The sequence below is a fragment of the Ichthyophthirius multifiliis genome, assembly GCF_000220395.1.
Source record: "Ichthyophthirius multifiliis unplaced genomic scaffold scaff_1120509251346, whole genome shotgun sequence".
NCBI classification, from domain to species: domain Eukaryota; phylum Ciliophora; class Oligohymenophorea; order Hymenostomatida; genus Ichthyophthirius; species Ichthyophthirius multifiliis.
The window spans coordinates 18461-42245 of NW_004085963.1; the positions used below are offsets into that span (position 1 = coordinate 18461).

General features: G+C 14.8%; 3 protein-coding genes across 3 annotated transcripts, besides 71 other annotated features; 2 read left to right on the forward strand and 1 right to left on the reverse strand. All coding sequences in view use genetic code 6, as the record gives it.

Annotated features, from left to right (window-relative positions):
• Positions 1-467: 467 nt before the first annotated feature.
• Positions 468-499: a microsatellite.
• A 721-nt stretch (positions 500-1220) lies between these two features.
• Positions 1221-1261: a microsatellite.
• A 186-nt stretch (positions 1262-1447) lies between these two features.
• Positions 1448-1507: a microsatellite.
• A 1334-nt stretch (positions 1508-2841) lies between these two features.
• Positions 2842-2873: a microsatellite.
• Positions 2874-3383: 510 nt separating this feature from the next.
• Positions 3384-3446: a microsatellite.
• A 28-nt stretch (positions 3447-3474) lies between these two features.
• Positions 3475-3532: a microsatellite.
• Positions 3479-3532: a microsatellite.
• Positions 3521-3573: a microsatellite.
• An 892-nt stretch (positions 3574-4465) lies between these two features.
• IMG5_186200 (protein phosphatase 4 regulatory subunit 1, putative) lies at positions 4466-7818 on the forward strand (the record flags this gene model as incomplete). Its single annotated transcript, XM_004027230.1, has 13 exons — positions 4466-4511; positions 4625-4808; positions 4862-4949; positions 5011-5160; positions 5207-5535; positions 5600-5769; positions 5846-5952; positions 5999-6109; positions 6193-6304; positions 6355-6739; positions 6781-6929; positions 7037-7141; positions 7796-7818. The coding sequence occupies 13 exons, from the start codon at positions 4466-4468 to the stop codon at positions 7816-7818; spliced, it is 1959 nt and encodes a 652-aa protein (XP_004027279.1).
• Positions 4532-4610: a microsatellite.
• Positions 6128-6175: a microsatellite.
• Positions 6931-7021: a microsatellite.
• Positions 7265-7421: a microsatellite.
• Positions 7266-7421: a microsatellite.
• Positions 7273-7421: a microsatellite.
• Positions 7399-7452: a microsatellite.
• Positions 7434-7501: a microsatellite.
• Positions 7436-7514: a microsatellite.
• Positions 7490-7531: a microsatellite.
• Positions 7703-7800: a microsatellite.
• A 70-nt stretch (positions 7819-7888) lies between the features above and the next one.
• Positions 7889-7990: a microsatellite.
• Positions 7962-8004: a microsatellite.
• Positions 7975-7999: a microsatellite.
• Positions 7978-8046: a microsatellite.
• Positions 7991-8065: a microsatellite.
• Positions 8066-8323: 258 nt separating this feature from the next.
• Positions 8324-8391: a microsatellite.
• Positions 8330-8381: a microsatellite.
• Positions 8350-8382: a microsatellite.
• A 390-nt stretch (positions 8392-8781) lies between the features above and the next one.
• Positions 8782-8896: a microsatellite.
• A 1543-nt stretch (positions 8897-10439) lies between these two features.
• Positions 10440-10464: a microsatellite.
• A 2-nt stretch (positions 10465-10466) lies between these two features.
• Positions 10467-10514: a microsatellite.
• Positions 10500-10541: a microsatellite.
• Positions 10506-10544: a microsatellite.
• Positions 10545-12040: 1496 nt separating this feature from the next.
• Positions 12041-12092: a microsatellite.
• Positions 12093-12179: 87 nt separating this feature from the next.
• Positions 12180-12271: a microsatellite.
• Positions 12197-12240: a microsatellite.
• Positions 12205-12270: a microsatellite.
• Positions 12272-12383: 112 nt separating the features above from the next.
• Positions 12384-12433: a microsatellite.
• Positions 12434-12437: 4 nt separating this feature from the next.
• Positions 12438-12492: a microsatellite.
• Positions 12452-12509: a microsatellite.
• A 164-nt stretch (positions 12510-12673) lies between these two features.
• Positions 12674-12706: a microsatellite.
• A 16-nt stretch (positions 12707-12722) lies between these two features.
• Positions 12723-12783: a microsatellite.
• Positions 12732-12778: a microsatellite.
• Positions 12732-12779: a microsatellite.
• Positions 12733-12799: a microsatellite.
• Positions 12773-12820: a microsatellite.
• Positions 12774-12826: a microsatellite.
• A 209-nt stretch (positions 12827-13035) lies between these two features.
• Positions 13036-13068: a microsatellite.
• A 794-nt stretch (positions 13069-13862) lies between these two features.
• On the forward strand, positions 13863-14801 carry IMG5_186210 (hypothetical protein). The gene has a single exon (XM_004027231.1). It carries the CDS (start codon positions 14038-14040, stop codon positions 14470-14472), a length of 435 nt encoding a protein of 144 aa, XP_004027280.1. The 5' UTR covers positions 13863-14037; the 3' UTR covers positions 14473-14801.
• Positions 14802-14827: 26 nt separating this feature from the next.
• Positions 14828-14853: a microsatellite.
• A 709-nt stretch (positions 14854-15562) lies between these two features.
• Positions 15563-15634: a microsatellite.
• Positions 15594-15649: a microsatellite.
• A 159-nt stretch (positions 15650-15808) lies between these two features.
• Positions 15809-15860: a microsatellite.
• A 397-nt stretch (positions 15861-16257) lies between these two features.
• Positions 16258-16307: a microsatellite.
• Positions 16308-16377: 70 nt separating this feature from the next.
• Positions 16378-16420: a microsatellite.
• A 1141-nt stretch (positions 16421-17561) lies between these two features.
• Positions 17562-17597: a microsatellite.
• Positions 17572-17637: a microsatellite.
• A 517-nt stretch (positions 17638-18154) lies between these two features.
• Positions 18155-18205: a microsatellite.
• Positions 18206-18486: 281 nt separating this feature from the next.
• Positions 18487-18520: a microsatellite.
• Positions 18521-18684: 164 nt separating this feature from the next.
• Positions 18685-18734: a microsatellite.
• Positions 18692-18787: a microsatellite.
• Positions 18712-18787: a microsatellite.
• Positions 18734-18771: a microsatellite.
• Positions 18785-18845: a microsatellite.
• Positions 18846-19563: 718 nt separating this feature from the next.
• Positions 19564-19594: a microsatellite.
• A 1135-nt stretch (positions 19595-20729) lies between these two features.
• Positions 20730-20807: a microsatellite.
• Positions 20734-20775: a microsatellite.
• Positions 20749-20789: a microsatellite.
• Positions 20771-20808: a microsatellite.
• A 25-nt stretch (positions 20809-20833) lies between these two features.
• Positions 20834-20941: a microsatellite.
• Positions 20844-20959: a microsatellite.
• Positions 20960-21384: 425 nt separating this feature from the next.
• Positions 21385-22827, reverse strand: IMG5_186220 (major facilitator superfamily protein, putative; the record flags this gene model as incomplete). The annotated part of the gene is made up of 2 exons (XM_004027232.1): positions 21385-21655; positions 22277-22827. 2 exons carry the CDS (start codon positions 22825-22827, stop codon positions 21385-21387), a joined length of 822 nt encoding a protein of 273 aa, XP_004027281.1.
• Positions 22828-22973: 146 nt separating this feature from the next.
• Positions 22974-23019: a microsatellite.
• Positions 23020-23589: 570 nt separating this feature from the next.
• Positions 23590-23665: a microsatellite.
• The last annotated feature ends 120 nt before the right edge of the window (positions 23666-23785 follow it).

Genomic DNA, 23785 nt, shown 5'->3' on the forward strand with positions numbered 1-23785 from the left:
AAATTCGTTTTCTTCTTCTTGTGTTACTTAAGATGTATTTTCTTCGTTTAACATTTAATCTATAAATTAACACGAAGATGATCTAAATCTATTTATTTTTTTTAATTTTTAAATAAAACAAAAAAAATACATTCCTAGAAGTTTTCTTAAACTAGATTTTTTTTAAGAATATAATTTTATTTTTTAAACAAATTCTTTCACGTTATTTTATATCGAAACTTTTTAATTTATTTTATTAGTAATTGAATTTATAAATGTCCTTGCAACTGACTCATATTTAGTTTCGCCTTATTTTTCCTTTACATATTTAAAAGCCTTAACTTTTTTAAATTTTTCTTGTTAATAATTTGGATTAATAATAAGACAATAAGCAGATCCTATATACATTTTAAAACAAAGAAATATATATATAAAAAGAACCTTTTAAAACAGTAAAAAATTCTACTCCTTTATCACCTTTAATTTTATTTATTTTATAGAATATTTTATTTTATAAATACCTACATTAAATAGAATTTCATTTTTTTTATAAAATCTATGTATTAAACCTTTTTAAATTTTTGTGAAATTTAATATGTCATCAGCATCTTATGTAAAATAATAATCTTAAAAAAAAGGAAAATTTTTGAAAATATGATAAAGGAAATTTATCTCCAATTAATTTCTTTATTTTTTCCTTAATACATATATTGTTATCTATTTTTTTTTATTTTTTATTATTATTATTATTTTATACATTTTAGTTTTCTTCTTCAAATAAATCTATATTTTCTTATTTTAAATAATTTATTAAAACTTATTCCTTTTCATTTAATTTAAATCTTAATTAACCTAAATCTATATCTATTAAAGAATCTGAATTCAATGTTCCTCTCTTTAAATAATTTCTATTTATTTCTTATGAGAAAGCCATATTTTTATTTTTTGTAATTGTATCCTATTCATTCTTTTTTAACTCATCTTTTTTTATTTAATGTTTTTTATTTTTATTTTTTATTAAAAAATCAACTTCTTTTTTAAATGTTAAAGCTTGTTTAGCTAAATTCACTTTCTGCTATTTCAGATATTTAATTTAAGGATTTAATATTCTATTTATCCATTATTTTTAGTTTAATTAGAAAAAAAAAAAAAAAATTAATAAAAAACACTTAATTTATTTACTAATATAAATATATATTAAATACTATGAAAGTAATTTTTATATAACAAATTATTTTTCATTTATTTAAATTAAAATTACTTTATTTATTTTAAAATTACTAAAATACTTTATTTATATTAAGTTTCCATAAATAAAATAATAAATTTATTAAATAAGATAACCTAATTATTTTCAATTAAACCTATAAATTTAATAGAAACAAAACAAAAAAAATAATTACATTTAATAAAAAAATCTACATTTTTAAATTAAATTAAATTAATTTTTTATTTTTTATTTTTTTTTTAAAAAAAAAGAAGAATAAAATATAAAAGAAATAAAAAAAAAAAGAATTAAAAAAAAAAAAATGTAATAAGATACAATATACACAGAAATCGAAATAAATCAAAAAATCTAAAATTTTCTAAATTAAGAAAAAAATCAAGAAGACTTTAAATAAATATTATCTTTTTTTCAATCTAAAATATTTACTTTAGAAAAACAAACATAAAATTAAGAAACTTAAATACGGGCACTCTAATTAGCCCTTTAAAAAAAATATACACAAATACTCCAAACTGAAGTTCCAAATTACTATACATATAAAGAAAATGAAAAAGAAGAAGTTTAGCCTTAAATAAAATACATAAAAGAATCTTTATTTAAAACACATACACAATAAAAAGAAAGAAATAATCCCTCGAAAATTCTTGAAGAGTTTTTCGTAATAGGTCCTGATTATAATAATATAGAAAAAATAGATAAAAATGATAAAAAAGAAATCTTTTATTTACCTCCTATAATAAATTATTAGTATAAAATTTCTAATAAAAGCCATATGGAGAATAGTATAAGTCAATATGTATATCCTTTTGGTGTGAAAATAAAAAAAATATGGTAAAGTGAATCTAATAGTTAATTAAATAAATTAATATTTCCAAATATAACTAATATTTAAAAGAATTTGTTCATATAATAATTTAATACATAATAGGAACAAGATAATGAAAAAATATATTGTATATGTATTAGAATGAAAGACTTTTATATAAAAAAATAGGAAAAAGGTAAATATTTTTAAGAAAAGAAAAGAATTTATAAAACTAGTAAAATTTTGTGTTTTGTGACTTATTTTCCATTAACATAATTTTTCATTGATCTTTATTTCGGGATTTAAACTGAAATAAAAATAAGGAAATTAAATATTTAAAGTAATTTCTAAGAAACACTTGACAAAAATTCTGATAAAAATCAAATATAATATATAGATGTGGCTTTTTTCCTTGAATAAATTTCAGAAATCTCATCTGAATATATAAAAAAATTACAATATATTTCTATTTAATTAAATTAAGGATTCTCTTTTTAATTCTAATTTGATAAAATCTTCCAATATAATCTTCCAGAATAGATTCCTAATATTTAATGTCTAGATTATATTATCGAAGAATGCCTTTTTAGATTCTAGAATTTAGATTAGATTATTTTTATTTTTTTGGCAGTACTTTTAGAATATAATATTTGTTTTGTTAGTTAGAATGTGCCGCTTTTATCTTCTTATTGTATGTTATTTTCTTAATTGTTGATTTAACCTTTTAAATGGCTCTACCCGTGTATATATAGTTTGCCTTTTAATGGATTTGATCTTTTAGACTCCCCTATTCCTATTATTACGGGAATTAATTAAAGTTAAGAATTTATTTAATTGGTATATTTTTAATTGATATTTTTATTTAATTTATTTTTTAATGAAAATTAAAAAGAAAAAATTCAATCAAAAAAATGTGATTTTTGTATATATATAAGATGAAGTTTATATAGAAAATTAGGATATTGTAAAAGGAATTTCGAAAAAAATATATAAGAAAATTCAAAAGTAAACTCAAAGTTTATTTGATTAATTTAAACCGCAATAAAATCAAGTTTGGAATTTTAATTATTTCAAAAATAAAAATAATAATAAAATTATTTAAGGAATAAATAATATTATAAATAATAAAAATTAGGTTAATAAAAAAGAATTAACGTATGAAATTTTTCGCAAGTTTAGTGAATTCGTTAATGAATATTTTATTAAAAAATGCCTTAGTTAAATGAATATATTAATATTAAAAATTTCAAAGATTAATTTGTTCAAAGCTTTAATGAAAAAATGAGTTTATTGAACTTTTTGTAAAAACTTAAATGTTTAATTATTATTTTTAGGAAAAGTACACATCAATATAAAATAATTAATGAATTATATATAAAAAAAAATTTAACTAAATACTATATAAAAAATAATTTTTAAACATTACTATAAAAACTTAATTTAAAAATTAGATGATTTATTTTAAAATATAAATATATAAATATATATATATATATATCATAAATATATATTTATATATAGTTTTATATTTAATTTTATAATACATTTTTATTTATTTATAAAACTCAATTTACAATAAAATCTAGATAAATTATATTTTTATTAAAAATAAAAAATTTCAATAATTTTTATATTATTAAATAATATGTTCACATTTAGAATCATTAAGTGATTCTTAATATACTTCATCTTTATATTCTAAAGCAAGATCGTATATGAATTTCTAATCTAATATTATTTTTACGAATTTATAAGTATTTAAAGCGAAAATTCCTGTACTAAAGGCAATTTTCAAAGTTTTTATTTTAATATAATTTTCAAAATATATTTCTAAGAATGTTGTATGCATTTTTGATAAAAACAAATAACTCAACCAACCTGTAGCAGCACCAAAACCTATTGCACAATTAATATCTATTAAACTTGATATTATTATTCTTTTATCGTTTGTATTTGGTTTCAATTTATCTTTGTTTTTAAATACCCAAATCAAAAAATTGAAATTTACTCTTGATATGTTAGATTTTATTTCTTTTTATGATTTAGTTTCGTATATATCAGGTATAAAAATTTTCTTTTTATATTAATTTTCCTCTGGCTTTTTGTAATTTATATATGTGTTATTATATTATTTATCTGTATAATAAAAAAAGTTTTTTTATTAGAGCATTATTACTTTTTTTATTTTTTTTCTATTTATTAAATAAAAATATTTTAATTATATTTTTAAAATTTTTTATTAATAAAATGAAAGAATTTATATACTATTAAGAAAAAAAAAAACAAAAAACAAAGAAAATATTAATAAATATGAAGAAATATAATTATTTATTTATTTTATTGAATATTAATTAAATAAATAATAAAATATTTATCTATTTATATCCTCTTTCTTAATCTTTAAAATTATAAAAAAAATATAAAAATAAAAAAAAAAACTTTATAATATAAAAATGTCAGATATAATAGAAGATGAATAATCAGCTAATTAACCAAAAAGTAAAATAATAAACTTAAAAATATATATATATATAATTATATATATATAATATATATATATATATATATATATATATATATATATATATATATATATATTTAAATATTATAAGTATTAACTAAAAATATATCAAATGATAATATGAAATAAAATAATGAAGATATGGAAAAATTAGGAGAAATAGAGAAATTCCCTGAAGTCTCAAGAGATTAAATTGATGGAGTTTTTATAGATTTTAGTTAAGAAGGTGCTTTAAATAAATTATTAAATATATCTAAATTAACATACAATGAAAGGTTTTATTTCTAAAAAAATAAAAAAAAATATTATTAATATAAAAAAATAAAAGATTAACTTATGTTAAGCATTTAGCAGATTTATTATAATTAATAGGTGATAAAACATAAATTCATTTAAATGCAATAATAGAATAAATAGTAAATATAAAATAAAAATTATAAATATAACATCTTCTATCTATATGTAAAAAAATAAAAGATCAATGATAATGATGATATTAAAAGAACTTTAATTTAATAAATGCCTTATATAATAGAATACTTTAAATAATTTAATGACGGATATAAATAAATAAGAGATATATTGACGCCTAAGTTATTTAATTTATTAGGAAAAACAAATATAGATGTAATTATAAAATATATTATAAATAAAAATGTATATATAAAAAAAGATAAAAGAAGATGTCGGAAAAATAATAGGAATAATTGCTGATATTTTAAATGAAGATGATAGAGGAAAATGCATTTTAACAAAAGTACTTACTATGGCACATGATGATTATAATGAAGATAATAGAATCGTTGCAATTTAATTATTAACTTTAATGGCTCATTGCTTTGGATCTGCTCTTTGTGAGTAATTTGTAGGATTAGAAATTTTGAGTTTAGGAGAAGATCCTTAATTAAGAGTAAAAAAAGAAAGTGTTCTAAATTTACCTAAAATAGGCAAAGAAGTTTCCCAAGAATTTTTTAAATAAAGACTTTTGCCTTTTTATATTAGGTATTTTTATTTAAATACTAATAATTTAATTTTTATTTAAAAAAAAAATATATATATTAAAAAGAAAAAGTTAAGATAGTTTTTGGGGAATAAGAAAAGCTTGTGTAGATATATTAGTAGATATTTCAAAAATATGTAATGATTAAACAAGAGAAACTGAATTAACTGATATTTTATTGAATTTTTTAAAAGATAATTCTAAATGGGTTAAAACTTCTGCCTTTAAAAATTTAGGTTTTTTACTTATAAATAATTTTATAATTTTATTATATAATTAATTATTTATATTATATAAAATAAAAAACAATAGGACCTTTCATTTCTACTTTATAAAATTAAGCTCCCTCAGAAAAATTATTTGAAAATTATAATAAAATGGTTGATAATAATATTAATAATTTATTATAAGATGATGAAGTAATTAATAATATAAATATTTTTTATTTTTTTATTAAAAATTAAGATAATGATAGCATGTTCCTAATATTTTCCTGCTATTTTAACCATATATGGTTCTAAAAAATGGCCTTTATTATATAAAACGTTTACAAGTTTACTCAAAAGTACTAATAAAGTAAAGTTAATTTGAAAAAAAATATATATTAAATAAAATAAAATTTAATAAAAATATTTAAAAAAAAATAATAAACTAAACAGAAAGTAAAAAAACCCATAGCATGTAGTTTACATATCATAGCAAATATAATTGGACAAGAAAAAGCAGAAAATGACTTATTTAGTGTTTTGGATTAAATATTAAAAGATCCAAGTTCTATAATATATATTTAAATTTTTATTAAATATTATATTTAAAAAAAGATGATGAAGTTAAATATGGAGCAATTTAACATCTGGCTGAATTTATGCATGTATTTGATAGTTAAAAAAGAGAAAACTTCCTCGATGTATTCCTTATTCTTTAAAAGGATCCCAAAAAATGGAGAATTAGAGAATTAATAGCTAGATAAATAGATCTTTTGGCCTAAATGTTTAATTCAGAAACTGTTTTTAGGTATATTATGCCCATATCTTTTAAATTATGTAATGATACAGTATCATTAGTGAGAGAAGAAGCCGCGAAAAAAATGCATTCAATATTAATATCTTTATAAAAAGACTAATAAACATAAGAAATATACTTAATATGTATAGTAAATAATATAAAAGCTTTTTAAATGTCAAGTAGATTTAACTAAAGATAAACGTAAAAATTAAAATATATTTTATATATAATAAAAAAAAAAGATTTATTTTAATATGCAATTAACTTATGATGCATCCTGAGATTTTTAATATGTATTTTATGCATATATTTTAAGAAATGGTCAATGATAAAGTAGTTAATGTAAGAATTACTTTAGCTGAAGCTGTATCTTAGCATATTAAATAAAGAGGTATATATATATATATATATATATATATATATATATATATATATATATATTATATATTTATATTTTATTTTTATATATATTTATATATATATCTTTTCAATACATAGGTCCAATGAGTGACGATTAAAGCTTAATTTAAATCGCTGAAAAATTATAATAAGATAAAAATAATGATGTTAGATCTTACTTTAATTTTTTTACTAATAATTCAGGTTAGAATTATTATAAATAGATTAATTTTATTTAGGGAAATTTAGTTTTAGATTAAAATAATCATATTAAAAATTTAAAAGAGGAAAATAATATAGATTAAAATTATTAACATGAAAATTTATAAAAAGATGAAAAAGAAGAAAAAGAAGACAAATACAAAAAACAAGAACAAGAAGAAAAATAAGAAAAAAAAGAGAAAAAAGAAAAATAATAAATATAAGAAAAAAAAGAAAATGAAGAGAAAGAAGAAAAAGAATAAAAAAATAAATAAGAAAAAAATTTTTAAAAATATGAAAAAGAAGAAATTTTTGAATAAGACGAAAATTTTTAAAAAAAAGAAATTTTTGAAAAAGATGAAAATTTAATAAAAAATGAAAATTTAAATAAAATATTATAATAATAATAATAATTAAATAATTAGAATATAGATATTGTTTAAAATAACTTAGAAGAAACAAATAATGTTAAATAAGAAAAAATTTAAAAAAATTTGTAAGATTAAAAATTAATTTAAGAAGAAAAAAAATATAGTGACTAAAATAATTTATAATAATACGAAGAAAATTTAAATTAATAATAAAATAATAAAAATTAAATTCATTAATAAGATAATAATTATTAAGATTAAAAATAAAATAATAATAATAATTAAGAATAAGATTTTAGTATTAGTTGAAAAATGATTTAATTTGTATTTTTTTTTGTTATTTAAATTAATTTATAAATAATAATAAAAGTTTTTTTATTAAATAAAAATATAATATAAATAAATTAAAAAGTCAATATAAAAAAAAATCTAAATTAATAAATAATAAAGTTAAATATATAAAAAAAAATATATATATAAAATATATATAATATATTTAAATTTATATATATTTATTATATATATATATATATATATTTAATATTTTCTAAATATAGAAAATATTTATATTTTTAATATGGATATTAATTTTTATTTTATTTACTGTCTATTATGTTTATTTATTTATTTATATTTAAATAATTATGACTTCTTTAAGTTTAATTGTTAATGATATTAAATTATTATGATTTATATCTTTATAGTTTTTTATTAATATTAATTTAATGAATTTTCATAACTATTTTAACATTCTATTTTTGATAATATTTTATAATTTATTATCTGTATTTATTAAAAGGATAAAAATAATATATTAAAATATATTTTTTTTTATTATTATTTTTATAATTTTTTTTTTAATAATTTTTTTTTAAAATATTTGTGTTTTATAAGTTATAAATAAATTAAATAAGTATTTTTTTAGTTAATAATATAATAATTTTATTAAGAAGTATAAATTTAAATTAATGTTAAATTAAAATTTGATTAATAAAATAATAAAGAAAAACATTAAATTTAAATTAAAAATAAATACAATATATTTTTTTTATTTTTAAAAAAGAATAAAAAAGATAAAAAATAGGATAAAGAATAATTAAAGATAATAATAAAAAAAGATATAGATTAATTATTATTTTTAATTTAAACTTACCTATTATCAAAAAAAAATTTGTTATTATAATATAATTTACCATTTTTAGTAAAACAAAATTTTGTATAAAGTAAATATTATGATTTATACAATTAAAATTCATATTGCTCGCCATATATTTATTATTATTATTATTATTATTATTATTATATTATTATTATTATTATTACTATATTTTTTATTAACATCTTTTATTATTTATATATATTATTCATTATTTTTTTATTTTTATTAATAGATGATTTTTATCTTTTTTTTATTATTATTAAATTATTAAAACATCGATTTTATATTTCAGTTCTTAAATCTTTTTATTTCATTATTATTTATTTAATAATTTTCTTAAATCACTAAACAAGAAATTAAATTATTTTCTTCTATATTTTTATTCCTTTTTTATAATTAACACTATTTTTTTTCATATACAAAATTATTAATATTTTATATATAAACAAAATTTTGTTAATACATACTATTAATATATGTATTTTATTTTTCATTTTAAAGTCATATATTATCTAATGAAATATTTTTACAATACTTTCATCCTCATCAATAAAATTATTTTCCTGTAAATAATATAATTCATTATCATATTTATTAGAAGATTTTAAATTGCTATTATTATCATTTCCATTTAATTAAATATCATCTAAAAAAAGATTTTAATTAATATCTTTTGTATTTTCACTTTTTAAATATTTTTTTTTTATATATGCATAGAATCTATTTTTTACTATATTTTCAGTTCGTCTGCATAAATATTTTGAAATTTTACTCCATTTACAACTTTTTTGTTTAAATTATTATAATATTACCATTTCTTCTTCTTCACGAGTCCATTATTTTTTATTTATAGAATTATCTAGTTTGTTAATATATCTGTCTCGTATCTATTTTCAATTTCTTCTGCCCGATTCAGAGTCTATTATTTCCCAATTTTTTGTATATTTTTAATATAGTTTTAATTATATTTCGTCTTCTTAAGGAGTAAAGGGCTTTCTTTGTTTTGATTCTTTGATTTTTTGTCATCAATGTTGCCATTAAGTTGAAGTTCATTTTGGTATTTAGGAACTTATTAAAGCTCATTTATCATTAATTTTTCTCTGTTCATTTCATAGAGTTACTTTAATAGATAGTATTCTTCTTTTGTCCACTATTTGTATCTTTTCTTTTAGTTTTTTTATGAAAATTATGAGTCTTCTTATATTTCAGAATACGAAAGGGAACTTGTAGCATTTTTATTTGTAACTTCCTATTTTACTTGGATTATACTATCATCGTTTTTTATGATTGATTTTCCCAAATAATAGATGATAGATCACTTTTAGTTTTTGGATATTGGACTATAGGGAGATTAACTTAAATAAATTGAAGCCAAGAGTTATTGCTTTTTTGCTATTGTCATTGTTATTTAATTTATTTAAATTAGTGCTTTAAAAAGTACGGTGGCAAAACATTAGTTATTGTTTACGCTCTTGGGTTAAAAGAAGATATTAAGCGTTAATTTATTGACGGTTTGAACAACATATGTTGGATTAAAAACAATTATTTTTTATTATTTTATTTTTTTTGAATATAATGAGTTTTTTGTTTGATGATGGAAGGTTATGTTTTAAAAAAAAATAATAAAATGGTTTTTTTATTTATTCGGAGATTTTAATTTTTAATATTACACTTATTATAGAGAATAAGTTAGTAAATCAAAAGAATTATTTATGGTTTTTATTGAACTTTTTTGTTTTTTTGTTTATATTAAATAATACTTTTATCTTATTATATATATATATATATATATATATTGTAATTTTTTTTTTTTAATTAATATTTTTTATTAAATTATATTATTTTAATTACATTATTTTAAATACTTTTTTAAATATGTTATAAATTAGATTGTGTTTTTATATATTTATTATATAACATAATTCTTAATATAATACTCATAACCTAAAAACAAATGTATATTAATTTATTTTAAAAATAAAATTACAAAAAAAAATATTTAAAATTATAATAATAAAGAATTTTGTAAATAAAAAAAATTAAAATATTATTTATTTTTATAAAAATATATATTATAAATTTATAATATATAAAAAAATAAAAATAAGATAAATTAAAAATATAATATATATTTAATATATAAAAAAAATTATATTAAATAAATAAATATTAAATTTATATTATTTATATAATATTATAAAAGAATAGTTTAATTAATATTTTAGCTTTCATATTTCTATTAATAATATTATAATATTTTATTTATATTTAATTATTCTTAATTAATAATAAAACAAATGATAAAACTTCATACATTATTTTTAACTATTTCTAAATGAATTAAATGTTTAACTTGCTAAAATTTTAATTTAGTATATAAAAATCTAAATAAAGAAAATTTTAATATAAAAAAAAAATATAATTAATCAAAAAAATAAAAACCCTATAAAAAATTCAAAACAAACAAATATTTATATAAAATTAAGATTTTTTAATATGGAATTCTTAAAATTTATTCCTAAATTGTTTAATTTAAAAAAAAAATTAATTTTATATATGATATATTTAAGATTAATTTATAAAATCTGAAATTTTACACTTACTAATAAAAAATTTTTGGCTTCTTATATTCAAAATAAGATGGAAAATATTTATAATTTTAGGAAAAATTACATTCTATGATAATGGAAGGTCTTGTAAATAAATATCAGAATATTAAATAGAGTAATAAATAGCCTTATAAAAATAAAATAAAATTAAAAATATTTTAATATTATGTAAAAAAAAAATACAAATAAATTTTTTTATAAAGGATATTTCAATTTTATAAATTCTTTCTTTAATAAATAAATAAAGTTAATTAATTTATAAATTATATAAAAAATAAATAATTATAAACAAGAATTAAATTTAATAAAACCATCAAAATTATATATTTAAGATTGGTTATAATAAAGAAAATAAAAATACTAATAAGATTATAATTTATTTTTATAATTATGTTATTTAAAAAAATGTAATTTATATATAAAAAATAAAGTGTTTCGTTTCAGAAATGTCACTTAGGCATTAATTAATAGTTTTATAAATATATTAGAAGTAATTGTTTCTAAAATATAGAAATATATTAAATTTATCAGAAAATCTAAATAAATTAAAAATAATACAATATATCAAAAATAATTAATAATAAATAAAATTTTGATATTGAGGTAAAATATTTTTAATGAAAATTATAAAATAAATATTATTAAAATTACAGAAATATAAATAATATAAATATTTTTAAAAATAATTTGTAAGAATGTATCGCGAAATATATGAGTAAATATTTAATATAATTGCTAAAAAACTTACTGTAAAATAACAAACAAAAGAGATATAATTAAATTCTAAAATATATAATACATTTAAAAAGATATAAAAGTTAATAATAAAGATTTTTTATATAAATAAAAATTAATATTTTTTTTATTTAAAAGATATATAAATAAAATAAAAAATAGAGTTCTAATTAAAAATTTTTATTAAAATAATATTAATAAATAAATATTATATTAAAAAAAAATTATTAATAATTATATTATTAAATAAAAAAATTAAGATAAAAGAAAAAGAAAGGAAATAATAATAAATATTAAATATTATGATAAATTTATTATTAAAAAAAAACAAAAAAATTTTATTCATTTATAAAATATTGAATTAAATATATTATATAAATACAATTAAAAAAATATAAAATAAAATAAAGAAATATGTAAAATATATATATTTAAATTTATATTAAATATATTATATATATATATTAATATAATTATATACAAATTTTAAAATTATACGCCTTCTATCCCTAGATTTTCATTTTATAATAATGATAATCTCATGAATACGGCGAAAAACGATTATCAATTAAGCTAGCATTATTCTTTGAATTATTTTATTCTAAATATAATAATTTAAATAGAATATTGCTTGATGAAGTTGATTACATTTAATGAAAAAAAAATTAAATTTTTTAAAATATAAATATTTTTATTTATTATTATTTTTTTTTATAAAAATATATAAATACATATATATATATATAAATATATTTATATAAATATATTTATTTGTATTTATATATTTTTTTTTTAATATTTTTTTTTTATATATATAACAATTTTTTTTGATTATTATCAATTAATTTCAAAAAATGGATTTTCTAATAACATTTAACCTTGAGATGGTAATTTTGTATTTTTTTTTTTTTAGAAAATAGGTGTAAAAAGTGATTTTTATAAAGTTTTTATAGATATAGTAGATTTTTTTTTTTTGAAAGCATTTTTAATCTATTTATTTCATCAAAAGTTTATTAGAATATATTTTAATGTTAAATTTATTAATTTAAATTTTTTTAAAATTTAATATTTTATTTCTCTTTTATTTTTTTCTAATAAATTGAAATAGAATTTTATTATTATTCATTTTCTACTTAAATATTGTTTTTATTATTATTTAAACATTATTTTTCTGTCGAAGAATTTCTTATTTTAAATAATTATTCTGTTTTTCTCATTATATTATTAAGTTTTTATTTTTTAATACTGGATATTTATTATAAATTTTAATTAATAAAATTATTATATATAGACTATTTTTATTATATTTGTTTTGTTAAATTTACTATTTTAACCTATTATTAAATTTTCTTATCATTTTGTTCATTATGTTAAATAGTTTACTTTTATAAAGAAATTTATTTTTCAAATTGTTATTTTTCAATATTATAATAAGATAGTCTATCTTAACTTTTAATTGATGTAACTTAGTAATCAATATCTTGTTCTTAATTTTCATTTACTTCAAACTATTACTAAGGTATATTTTCTAATTCTTGTTATCGTTTTTTTTTATTATATTCACTTTTTTAAAATTTAAATAAATAAATAAATAGTTTTTATTTAAATTTAATGTATATACCCTATTTTTAATTTTTCATCTTCTGTAAATATTTTTATTTTAGAATATTTATCAAAAATATTATTTAATTCATTATTTTTATTATTATCTTCTTTTTTTTATTCGTCTTCTTCATCTTCTATTTTTACAAATAAATTATAATTTATTTATTTATCTATTTCTTCCTCTTTTTCTATTTTATCATTATTATTTTAATATTTTAGTTTATTAAAATTATTGAAATATTTTTTCCTTTCGTTATTTGCTATTTAGAATTAGTTTTTTTGTTGTCGCATTTATTATGCTGTTTTTATATATCTTTCTATTTAGTTTTGTTATTTTAAAAACTCCTTATATTACCAATTTTATTTTTCTATATGTAATTTTAATTATTAATCTTAATCCAATTAAATTGATATATATTTATGTTTTTTATGCTATGGAATTATACCATAAGAATGAGTTATTATGTTTGGACAAGCATTATAAACTGGTTTTATATTATTATTTTTTAAACACCCTTCTTATTCAGTTTTATTATAAAAACTATTGTTTTTAGATTCAAATACGCTTGTATTTACTCCAAAATTATTCATAGTAGTTTAAAACAAATTCGACGAGTTTTTTTTCAATGTTCTTTTGTCAATTTATGTATTATTTTGTTTACTATTATCAATTTTTTTGTTCAAAATATTATCAAAAAATTCAATATTTTTTTATTTTTATATCTATTACCTTTGAGTATCAGAACAACTATAAAAATAGGACTATAACCAATTTTAAGTAGCTTTTAAATAATCTTATTAAACCAATTAATTTTTAGTATTGCAAATTTCTTTTAAATGTTTTGCCAAACATGAAAAAATAGCGTTCAAAGTTTACATATTATTAAAAATTTAATTATCTTTTCGATATTTTTCAACCTAGTTATTCCATTTTATTAAATAATCTTTTAAAGATTGAAATATTTAGTTGTTTTAAAGAAATATACTGGATATGTTTTATACATTAACTTTATTTAATTTAGGCTTTTGGTTTATTTTAATTATTTAATCTAGGTCTTCATGGCAGTATTCGAGACGGTTTTTTAGTATTTCGTCAGTGTCGATTTTGTTTATTATTTAGTTTACCCATTTTTGGGACAGCATTCTTTTAGTTTTATTAATATTTTGTTTATTTTTTTGTTTTTTGGTTTATTTAATTAATGTTTTTATTTTTTTTTTAGTTTTTTTTAGTTTTTTATATTTATTAATTTATTATTTAATATTAAATAATAGTTATATGTGGATTTTATTGACTATGGTATATATTTTTATTTTTATAAGATTTTAATAACTATTTATAACAATAAATTTTATTAAAGAATATTTTGATTATTTTATACTAAATTTATTATATATAATATGATAATGAATATATTTTTATAATTTTTTTTTAAAAAAAAATATTTTTATTTTATTTGTTTAAATATGGTGTTATAATTCTTTTTTATTTTATAAAAATATAATAATATTTAAAAAAAAAAGGATTTATATATAATAATGGAATTAAATAAAATATAATTTATTATTAAAAAAAAAATATATGAATAAAAAATTTGACATTTGAAAAAATATATATATTATAAATAAAATAATTAAAAGTTAGTAATTTTTGTTTTTAAAAAAATATATTAATAAATAATATATAATTTAAAAAAAAATGAGTTTAAAAGAAATAAAAAAAGAAAAAAAAGGAATATTAAAAAATATAACGAAAGGAAACATTCTAATATAAAATTCTTAAAATTAACAAAGCCAATCAAAATATTAAAAAATACTAAATAAAGTAGAAAATAATTAATTAAATAAAAAAAAAAATTTAAAAATAATTCAATAAACAATAATAAAAAATAAAAACTAAAATATAATTTAATAAGAACAAGAATAACAAGAAAGACAAGAATAAAATTAATAAAAACAATAATAAACATATTAAAAATATTAATAATAATAATAATAATAATAATAATAATAATAATAAATATTTAATAATTAAAGCTCTCTAATTAATTATTCATATGATAATATATCTAATTTTCAAAATAAAAGTTTTTTTTTATTATATTATTTAATATTATTTTTATTATTTTAATAATTTAATAGTTACTTTAAAAGATTTATGTTTTGAAGATAAAAAGAGTATTGGAAATTTGATATAAAAATTAGAAAATGAGAAATAAGAAAAAGAAAAATTAAAATAAAAATTATTTGAAAACGAAAGCGCATTTAATCAAAAATTGTCTTATATAAGTACTGAAAAATATTAAATTTAAGAAAATTAAAAAGTTTTATAAGATAAATACTTATAATCTATAAAAATAATTTAAGATTATAAAAATTTAAATAATAATTAAGAAGAAGTTAACAATTTTTTATAAAAAAGTTTAGATATTTCAAACAAATAACCTTATTTTATAACTAAACCAAGTAAATCTAATCTTACTTTTAGCAAATTTATTTAAAAAGATATAAAAAAATAATTTTAACCTAAAAGTTATTAAATAAATAAGGATTTGTTAAAATTTTCTGGAGAAATGAAATATTCAACTATATATTCTGAATAAAGAGAAGACCCAAAAGTAAATATTAGTTAGCAAAACGATGAAGAAGAAGAAGAATATTAAATAGAATAAGAAAAATCTTTAAAAAGAATAGTTTTATAAAAACAAGAAGGATAAACTGAAAAATTATTTTCTCAAATAATAAATAATAAATATCGTGAAAAATAAAAATAATATAATAAAGAAAATATATAATAATAATAATACTCAAGCAATATATAAATGATTGAATAAATATCAAATCTTAAGTCAGAAGTGAAAAATTTAGTTTAGTCTTTTAAACAAATAGCAAACGGAGGTATTTAGATAAAAAATGAAGAAGAAAATAGTTAGATATTTTAAATGGAATAAGATAAAAGGTCTTTTTATATAGATAAATAATAAAAGGGACAATATGAAAATATAGACTATATAAAAAAAAAGAATTTTCATTTAAAAGTAGTGAAAATGAAGAGATGAGTTAAAATAGTAGTTTTGATAAAAAAAATGAAATAAAAGCTACAAAGAAAATATTAAATTACTATAGAAATAAATTAAATAATAATTTAAGGGAAATTCGAAAAGATAAATTTTTAGAAAAAGTTGACTTAAAACAGGATTAATTTAAAAATAATAAAAAAAGAGTAATGAAAATTGAATCTATAAATAATAAAGATTCTCATAAAAAAATAAAAGAAATTAACGATGAATGCATAAGTTATGAAATTAGCTCTTAGAATATTATAGAAACTGATTAAAATATTAATAATATATAAGCTCCTTTATAAGATAATTAAAATTACAATATGTAATTAAAAAGCTCTTTAAGTAATAATACATTTGATATAACCAGTAGTTTAAAAGAAAGTACTTAATAGAAATTTTCTTAAAATGCAAAAAAAAAAAACCATTAAATTTATAATTTAGATGATTTGGTTAAAATTTAGGAAAATTTAAGTTATAATAGTAGTAGTGAACAATAAAATGAAAGTTTTTAAGAAGATCAGAAAGATTATTTTAAAAATAAAATTGAAAAATATATAGAGAACCTTTCAGAAAAAGAACTTGTTAAAATAATATGTAAATTGCAAAATAAACAAAGAAAAAAATTAATGGGGAAAGATGAAAAATATAAAAATCAATAAGAAAATGCAAATATTAAATATGAAAAAAATAATTGTATAAATATAGAAAATTAATATCAATAAATTTATAATCATTTATAAAAAGAATAAGAAATTGATAATTTTTATTAGCAAAATTAGAAAAATATAAATTCATCTTTTACAGAAACAGATTAATCAATTAAATTAATTTAATAAAAGATATAAGATGATTAAAATTAATTTGAAGTTTGATATATATATATAAATATATATTTTATTTTTAAAATATTTTTTTTTTTTTTTTAATAAAATAATTATTTATTTTTATTATATATAAATTTTTTACTTAAAAATAATCAATATTATAAAATATTAATACATATAAAAAAAATTAATATATATTAATATTTATATTTATATATTATATATATAAATATTTATTTAAATTAATTTATTTTGTATAATTTTAATTAAATTTCAATTAATTAATTATATTAATATTTATTTTATTTTTTATTTTATAATTTATATTTACTATTATCATTTTTTTTTGTAATTAGCTTTAATGATATATTAATTAAAAATTATTTTATATATCATTTATTTACAAATAATATGTAAATTTATATAGATTTCATTATATTACTTAAATATAAAAGTTTTAAATAAACTAATTACATTTAATATAAATTTAAGAGTTTAATAAAATATATATTTTTATGAAAAAATTAATAATATAAGAATAAATAATATTATTTAAATAGTCATATAATCAAAAAACAAAAAATTAAAACATAAAAAAATAAATAAAAAAAATTTAAATTAATTATAAATAAAAAAGTGAAAATTAAAAGGAAAAAAAAATATCATAATAAAGAAAAAAATAAAATAAAAAAACAAAATAAATATCTTAAAGAATTAAGTTTAATTCTAATATTCTTATTATATCTCAAAATCACTCTAAAATTTAAACATATTTTAAATCACTACATTAAAAAAACTAAAATTATAAAAATAACATATTTAATTAAAAATATTCAATAACTAATTACAACTATAATATCAATTTAACTAATATATATCTTAAATAAAATGACAGAACACGAAATAGAACATATTACATCTTCTTAAGAAGAACCTTTATAAAAAGTAAGCTAAACTATTATTTGCAATAAAGAAATTATACTAAATAATAATGAAAAAAAAATAATTAAAGAAAAATAAGTATAAAAACTTAATCAATAATAATCAGATTAGAAAACTAAAGAATCATCTAATGATAGAGAGTTAAAAAAGATAAAATAATAAATTGAAATAATGGAAAAAATGAATAATGTAAATAAATAAAAAACAATCAAAAAAAAAGTAATTTAATATAGAGTAAAAATATTTATAATAATAATAATTATAATAATAATAATAATTATAATAATAAAAATAAAAATAAAAATAAAATAAAAATAAAAATAAAAAATAAAATTAATAATATATATATATATATAATATATATATATATATATATATATATATATATATATATATATATCTTTTCTATAATTTTCTTTCAATTTATTCTCATTTTTATTTTTATTTTAAAATCATTTTCTATTATAAATTAATCTATAATTTATTTAATATTCTTAAAAAATTTTATTTATTTATTTATGATATATTTTTTTTTTTCCTATATATTTATTTTTTCTATAGAAATCATAAATTGATAAGTCTAAAATTTCTTAAACTATATCTGATCATTCTTAAGATAATTAAATGATTTCCTTTCAATAATAATAAAATTTTTCCTAAAAAAAATTTAATAATAGTATATCCTAAAATGATATTACTTAAATGATTTATAAAAATTGTAGTTTATCATTCAATAATTTTAATAACAGTTAATTAAAGTAATTAAATTAAAACGAAAATCATTCTAGTATTCTTATTTCTGATATTGATTCTGAAATTTCTATTTTTCATTAATAAGAATAATAAAAGAAAGTATCTCCCTTAAAATCTTCTAGTCCTAAAAATATTATTAATAATTTAAATAAAGTATAGAACGATTCTTCTTCTCCTATATTCGACTAATAAAATTCTTAAAAAAATAATAACAGTAATTCTTTTTCTTTTTAAAAATAAAGCGCTAATTTTTAATTCGAATAAAAGAATTAAGAATAAATTGAAGACATTAATCAATTAGAAAATAACTTAATTAATGAGAAATTAAATAGAAATTCCGATAGTTCTTAATAAATAACTTCATAAATAAAAAAATAAAATAATAAATAAATAAAAGTGAAACCTTAATAAGAAAAGTAGCTTTAGAAAAAGAAAAAAACCTATAAATTAGAAAAATAAATAACTAATGCTAATAAAATTAGTAAAAAAGAGCTCAAACAGTAATAAAAACTTTAGTAAAATAATTAATAATTATAAGAATAAATATAATAAAACTTTGAATTTTTTAATATTACTAATAATTCAAATTTTTAAAATAACCTATAATATAAATAAAAGATAAAAAAAGGACCTATAAATACTAAAATATTTGAAGATTAACATTAACTTTTTATGAAACTTAATGATTATTAGGAATCTCATGATAAAATAAGGGAATAGTTTTATGAAAAATTATAGGATGATCTAAATGATTCGATACATAGTAGTACTAATTCAGGAAATATACACTCAGGAGTATATTCTTAGTATTTGAGTGTGAATAACTAGAACTATTATAGTAATAAATTATAGTATATTTTCAAAATAAAAGAAGATAAATAAAAAAAAAATAATGAATAAAAATAATCGAATATAAAGAAAATTACTGATGCTAATATACTTGATAAAACTCATATAATATAAGATAAAATTTAAAAAAAATTCTAAAGATCATAATAGTTTTAAACATTTAAAGAACCTTTTTCTATTTTACATAGATACTTTTCTATAAATTACCTTGATAAATAATACTTTGATAAAATTCTCTGCTTTTATAAATTGTAGTAAGAGTTAACGCAATGCCCGGAAATTAAAGATGGGTAAATTGAGTATTGAAAAATTTTAAAGAAATAAAAAAAATTCTTTTATTTATACATAAAACATTCATAATAAAATAAATAATTATACATACAATAATTTAAATTCATATCAAAATTAAAATTATAAAAATTCATTTTGTATATAATTTATAAGTATATTTTTATTTTTAATCTTTTTGATATAAATTTGACATAAAGTTAATTTATTTATTATTTTATGTAATATTTTTGGATTTTTTTTAATTTATTATTTGTTTTCTTAATAATTAATTTTTTATAAAGAATCAATAAATTAAAAAGAAATAAAAAAGTATTATTATCTTATTTTATTTAAATAAATAATTTATTTAAGTTTAAATAATAAAAAAATAACATAAAAATAATATTTAAATAAAGAAAAATAAATAATATTAAAACTAAAAGTAAATAATATTAAAAGAAAATAAAATTAATAAAGAGAAAAAAAATAAAATATTTTAGTAATTAGATTAAATCCATATAATATGATATATATATTTTGATATATATATATATATATATATATATATATATATATATATATATATATATATATATATATATATATTTATATATATATATATATTTATTTTATAATTTATTTATACAAAAAAATAATACATTATTCTATCAAAATAAAATTCATAATATTAATATTTTATATGTTTAAATAAAAATAATTATATATATATATAATATTTACTATAACAATTCTATAAAAATCCACTTTTTAATGATTAATATAGTCATTTATATTTTTGTTATTCATATATTTATTATTTTATTTATAGTAAATTTTTAAAAATATTTAATAATTAAATAAACTATATCATTTTTTATTTTTAAATAAAAAAATTTTTTAACACATATTTTTTATTTTACTTTTCCTTATTTTTTATACTTAATTTTTTTAATAAAATTATATTATTATAAAGAACTTTAATATCTTACTTTTATTTATATATTTATCAAATATTGAAAATTAAATATTTTGTTTAAATAAATTATTTAAAAAAACAATATACATATTCATAAAAATTCTAAATCAAGTTCAAGTCCTGTAGTATCAAAAGGAATTGAAATAGCCGCAAAAGTCGAAATAATTGAAAATAATGCAAAAAGCAAAAAAGGGCCTGTAACCCTAATATGAAATCCTTAATAACATATCCAAGGCATAATCACGCCTCCAAATCTTCCTATAATACTTGATGTTGCAATAGCAAAAGACCTTAAATCAGTTTTGTAAGTTTCACTCGAATAAGCACCTACAACACACCAACCAGTCTAGACAAGTAATTTACTAATACAAATAAAAAATATAAATGGAGTAGTTTAAAAATATAAAAGAAGAAAAATAACAAAATTTAAAGTTTAAATAATTATTAGACTATTTTTTCTACCAAAACTGGGATTATCAATAATTATAAATGCCAGAAAATTCGCTCCGATTTAAAATAAAGTAATAAGTATGTAATTTTAGCCCAAACTATATTCCAATTAATGAAAAATAATAGGAAGGACAAAATTTGAACCATAAGAAAATAAAGTTTAACAAAAATATAAAATCCCTACAATAATTGTGACTTTTCTATATTTATTAAATAAATTTTATATTTTATAAAGAATTTCTTAATTTTAATTCATATTAAAACTTAATTATGCCCATTTTTTAAGATTTTATTTCTCATTTTCGGTTAATTGTATATTCTATCTGTTTATTTAGTAAATTTTATTTATTTCATCAAAACCCTTCTCATATTATTTCATGTATAAAAGATATCGAGGAGATTCAATTAAATAAAATTTACATAAAATATATGTTATTAAACATGGAAGTGAGCAAAAAATTAATAATCCTTTTATATTTCCGTCAGTAGAGTCCTTATTCATAAAAATAAGCATTAAAAAACTCAAAAATAACTCTCCTAATCCAAAAGAAAGAGAAATCATACCTACGGCTTTTCCCCTCATTTCGACATGGGTCACTTCTGAAATATAAGTAAAACATGTGGGTAATGATATTGCTGTTAGGAAACTATATATAGTTCTTAATATAGTAAAAATAGTGAAATTAGGAGCAAATGAGGAAATTAATCCAAACATAAATTGACCTATATTTGATATTTCTATGGTTTTTTTTCTACCTATTTTATCCGAAAAATAACCTGAAAATATTGGCCCTAGCATAAATCCAAGAAATATAAAAGTTCCATATGTTATCTATTGATCACTTTTTACTCCCCATTTTTTTTCAAATGCGGGAAATAACATTGAGCCTACTAGTATTTCTATGGCATCTCCAAAAATACTCATTGATATTGCGATAAAAGACAATGTATTAAATTTACCCCAACCAATTTTTCTTAAAAGATTATCAAAAAAAACGTTCTGGTTTGTATCTATTTTTATATTCTTATTTAACTTCACTAAATTTGGAGATATGGCTTCTTAGTCCATTTCAAAACTTTGCATTTTTATTTTTATATAATTTTTTATTTTTTTTATAAAATTTACAAAAATAAAAAAATATTTTTAATTTATTATCAAATCTTAAATTATTTTAAAATAACCGAAATATTTTCTTTGCTTTTTATAACTAAAAAAAACTATATTGAAATAATTATATTATGAAATGAAATTATATTATAGTAAATGAAAATTATAACTAAATTTAGATAGTTTATACTTTGATTAAATTAAAGTCTATAACAAAGTTCTTTTTTGAATGTATTATAAATAAGTTTGATAAAAAATTTATATATAAAACGAATAAAACAATTCTTATAATAATAATTATACTTTTTCAAAACAAATTATTTATCGACTGTGGTTTACTGTTCAAAACTTATTAAATATATTAATATTTTACCTATAAGAGGGTTTATTACTTGTTATAATACTGATGCTTTGAAATATGGGTAGTCAGCTTGAATTATTTCATGTATATTTTATCTAAATTAGTAATATTTATGCATCTAAATCTATAGTAAATACAACTTTATATGCACCGAAAAACCTTGTTATTTTATTTCAAGCTAATATCAGAAATTACTATTAGATTTTTTATTTTATGTGTCTGGTTTTTTTAAATAGAGTTTTTGGAGGAAGATCCTCTTACTTGATGGTTTTTTATTATTCGGTATTTTTCCTTTTTCAATTCTATTATTTTTTATAAGAAGTAGCTAAAAATTTTTTAATAAAAAGTTATATTTGGTTTGAAAAATATTCTTTTTGATAAAAATTATATTTTTTTTATTATTATTATTAATAAAAATAAAAATAGTATTTTTTTTTATTTATATATAAATAATTATTTTATTTAAAACTATAATTAAATATTTTTATCATTTTAAATAAATTTAAAAATCGGTTATTTTATTATTTTTTTCCTTATATTAATTTTTAAAATTTTTTATTTAAAAAATTAAAA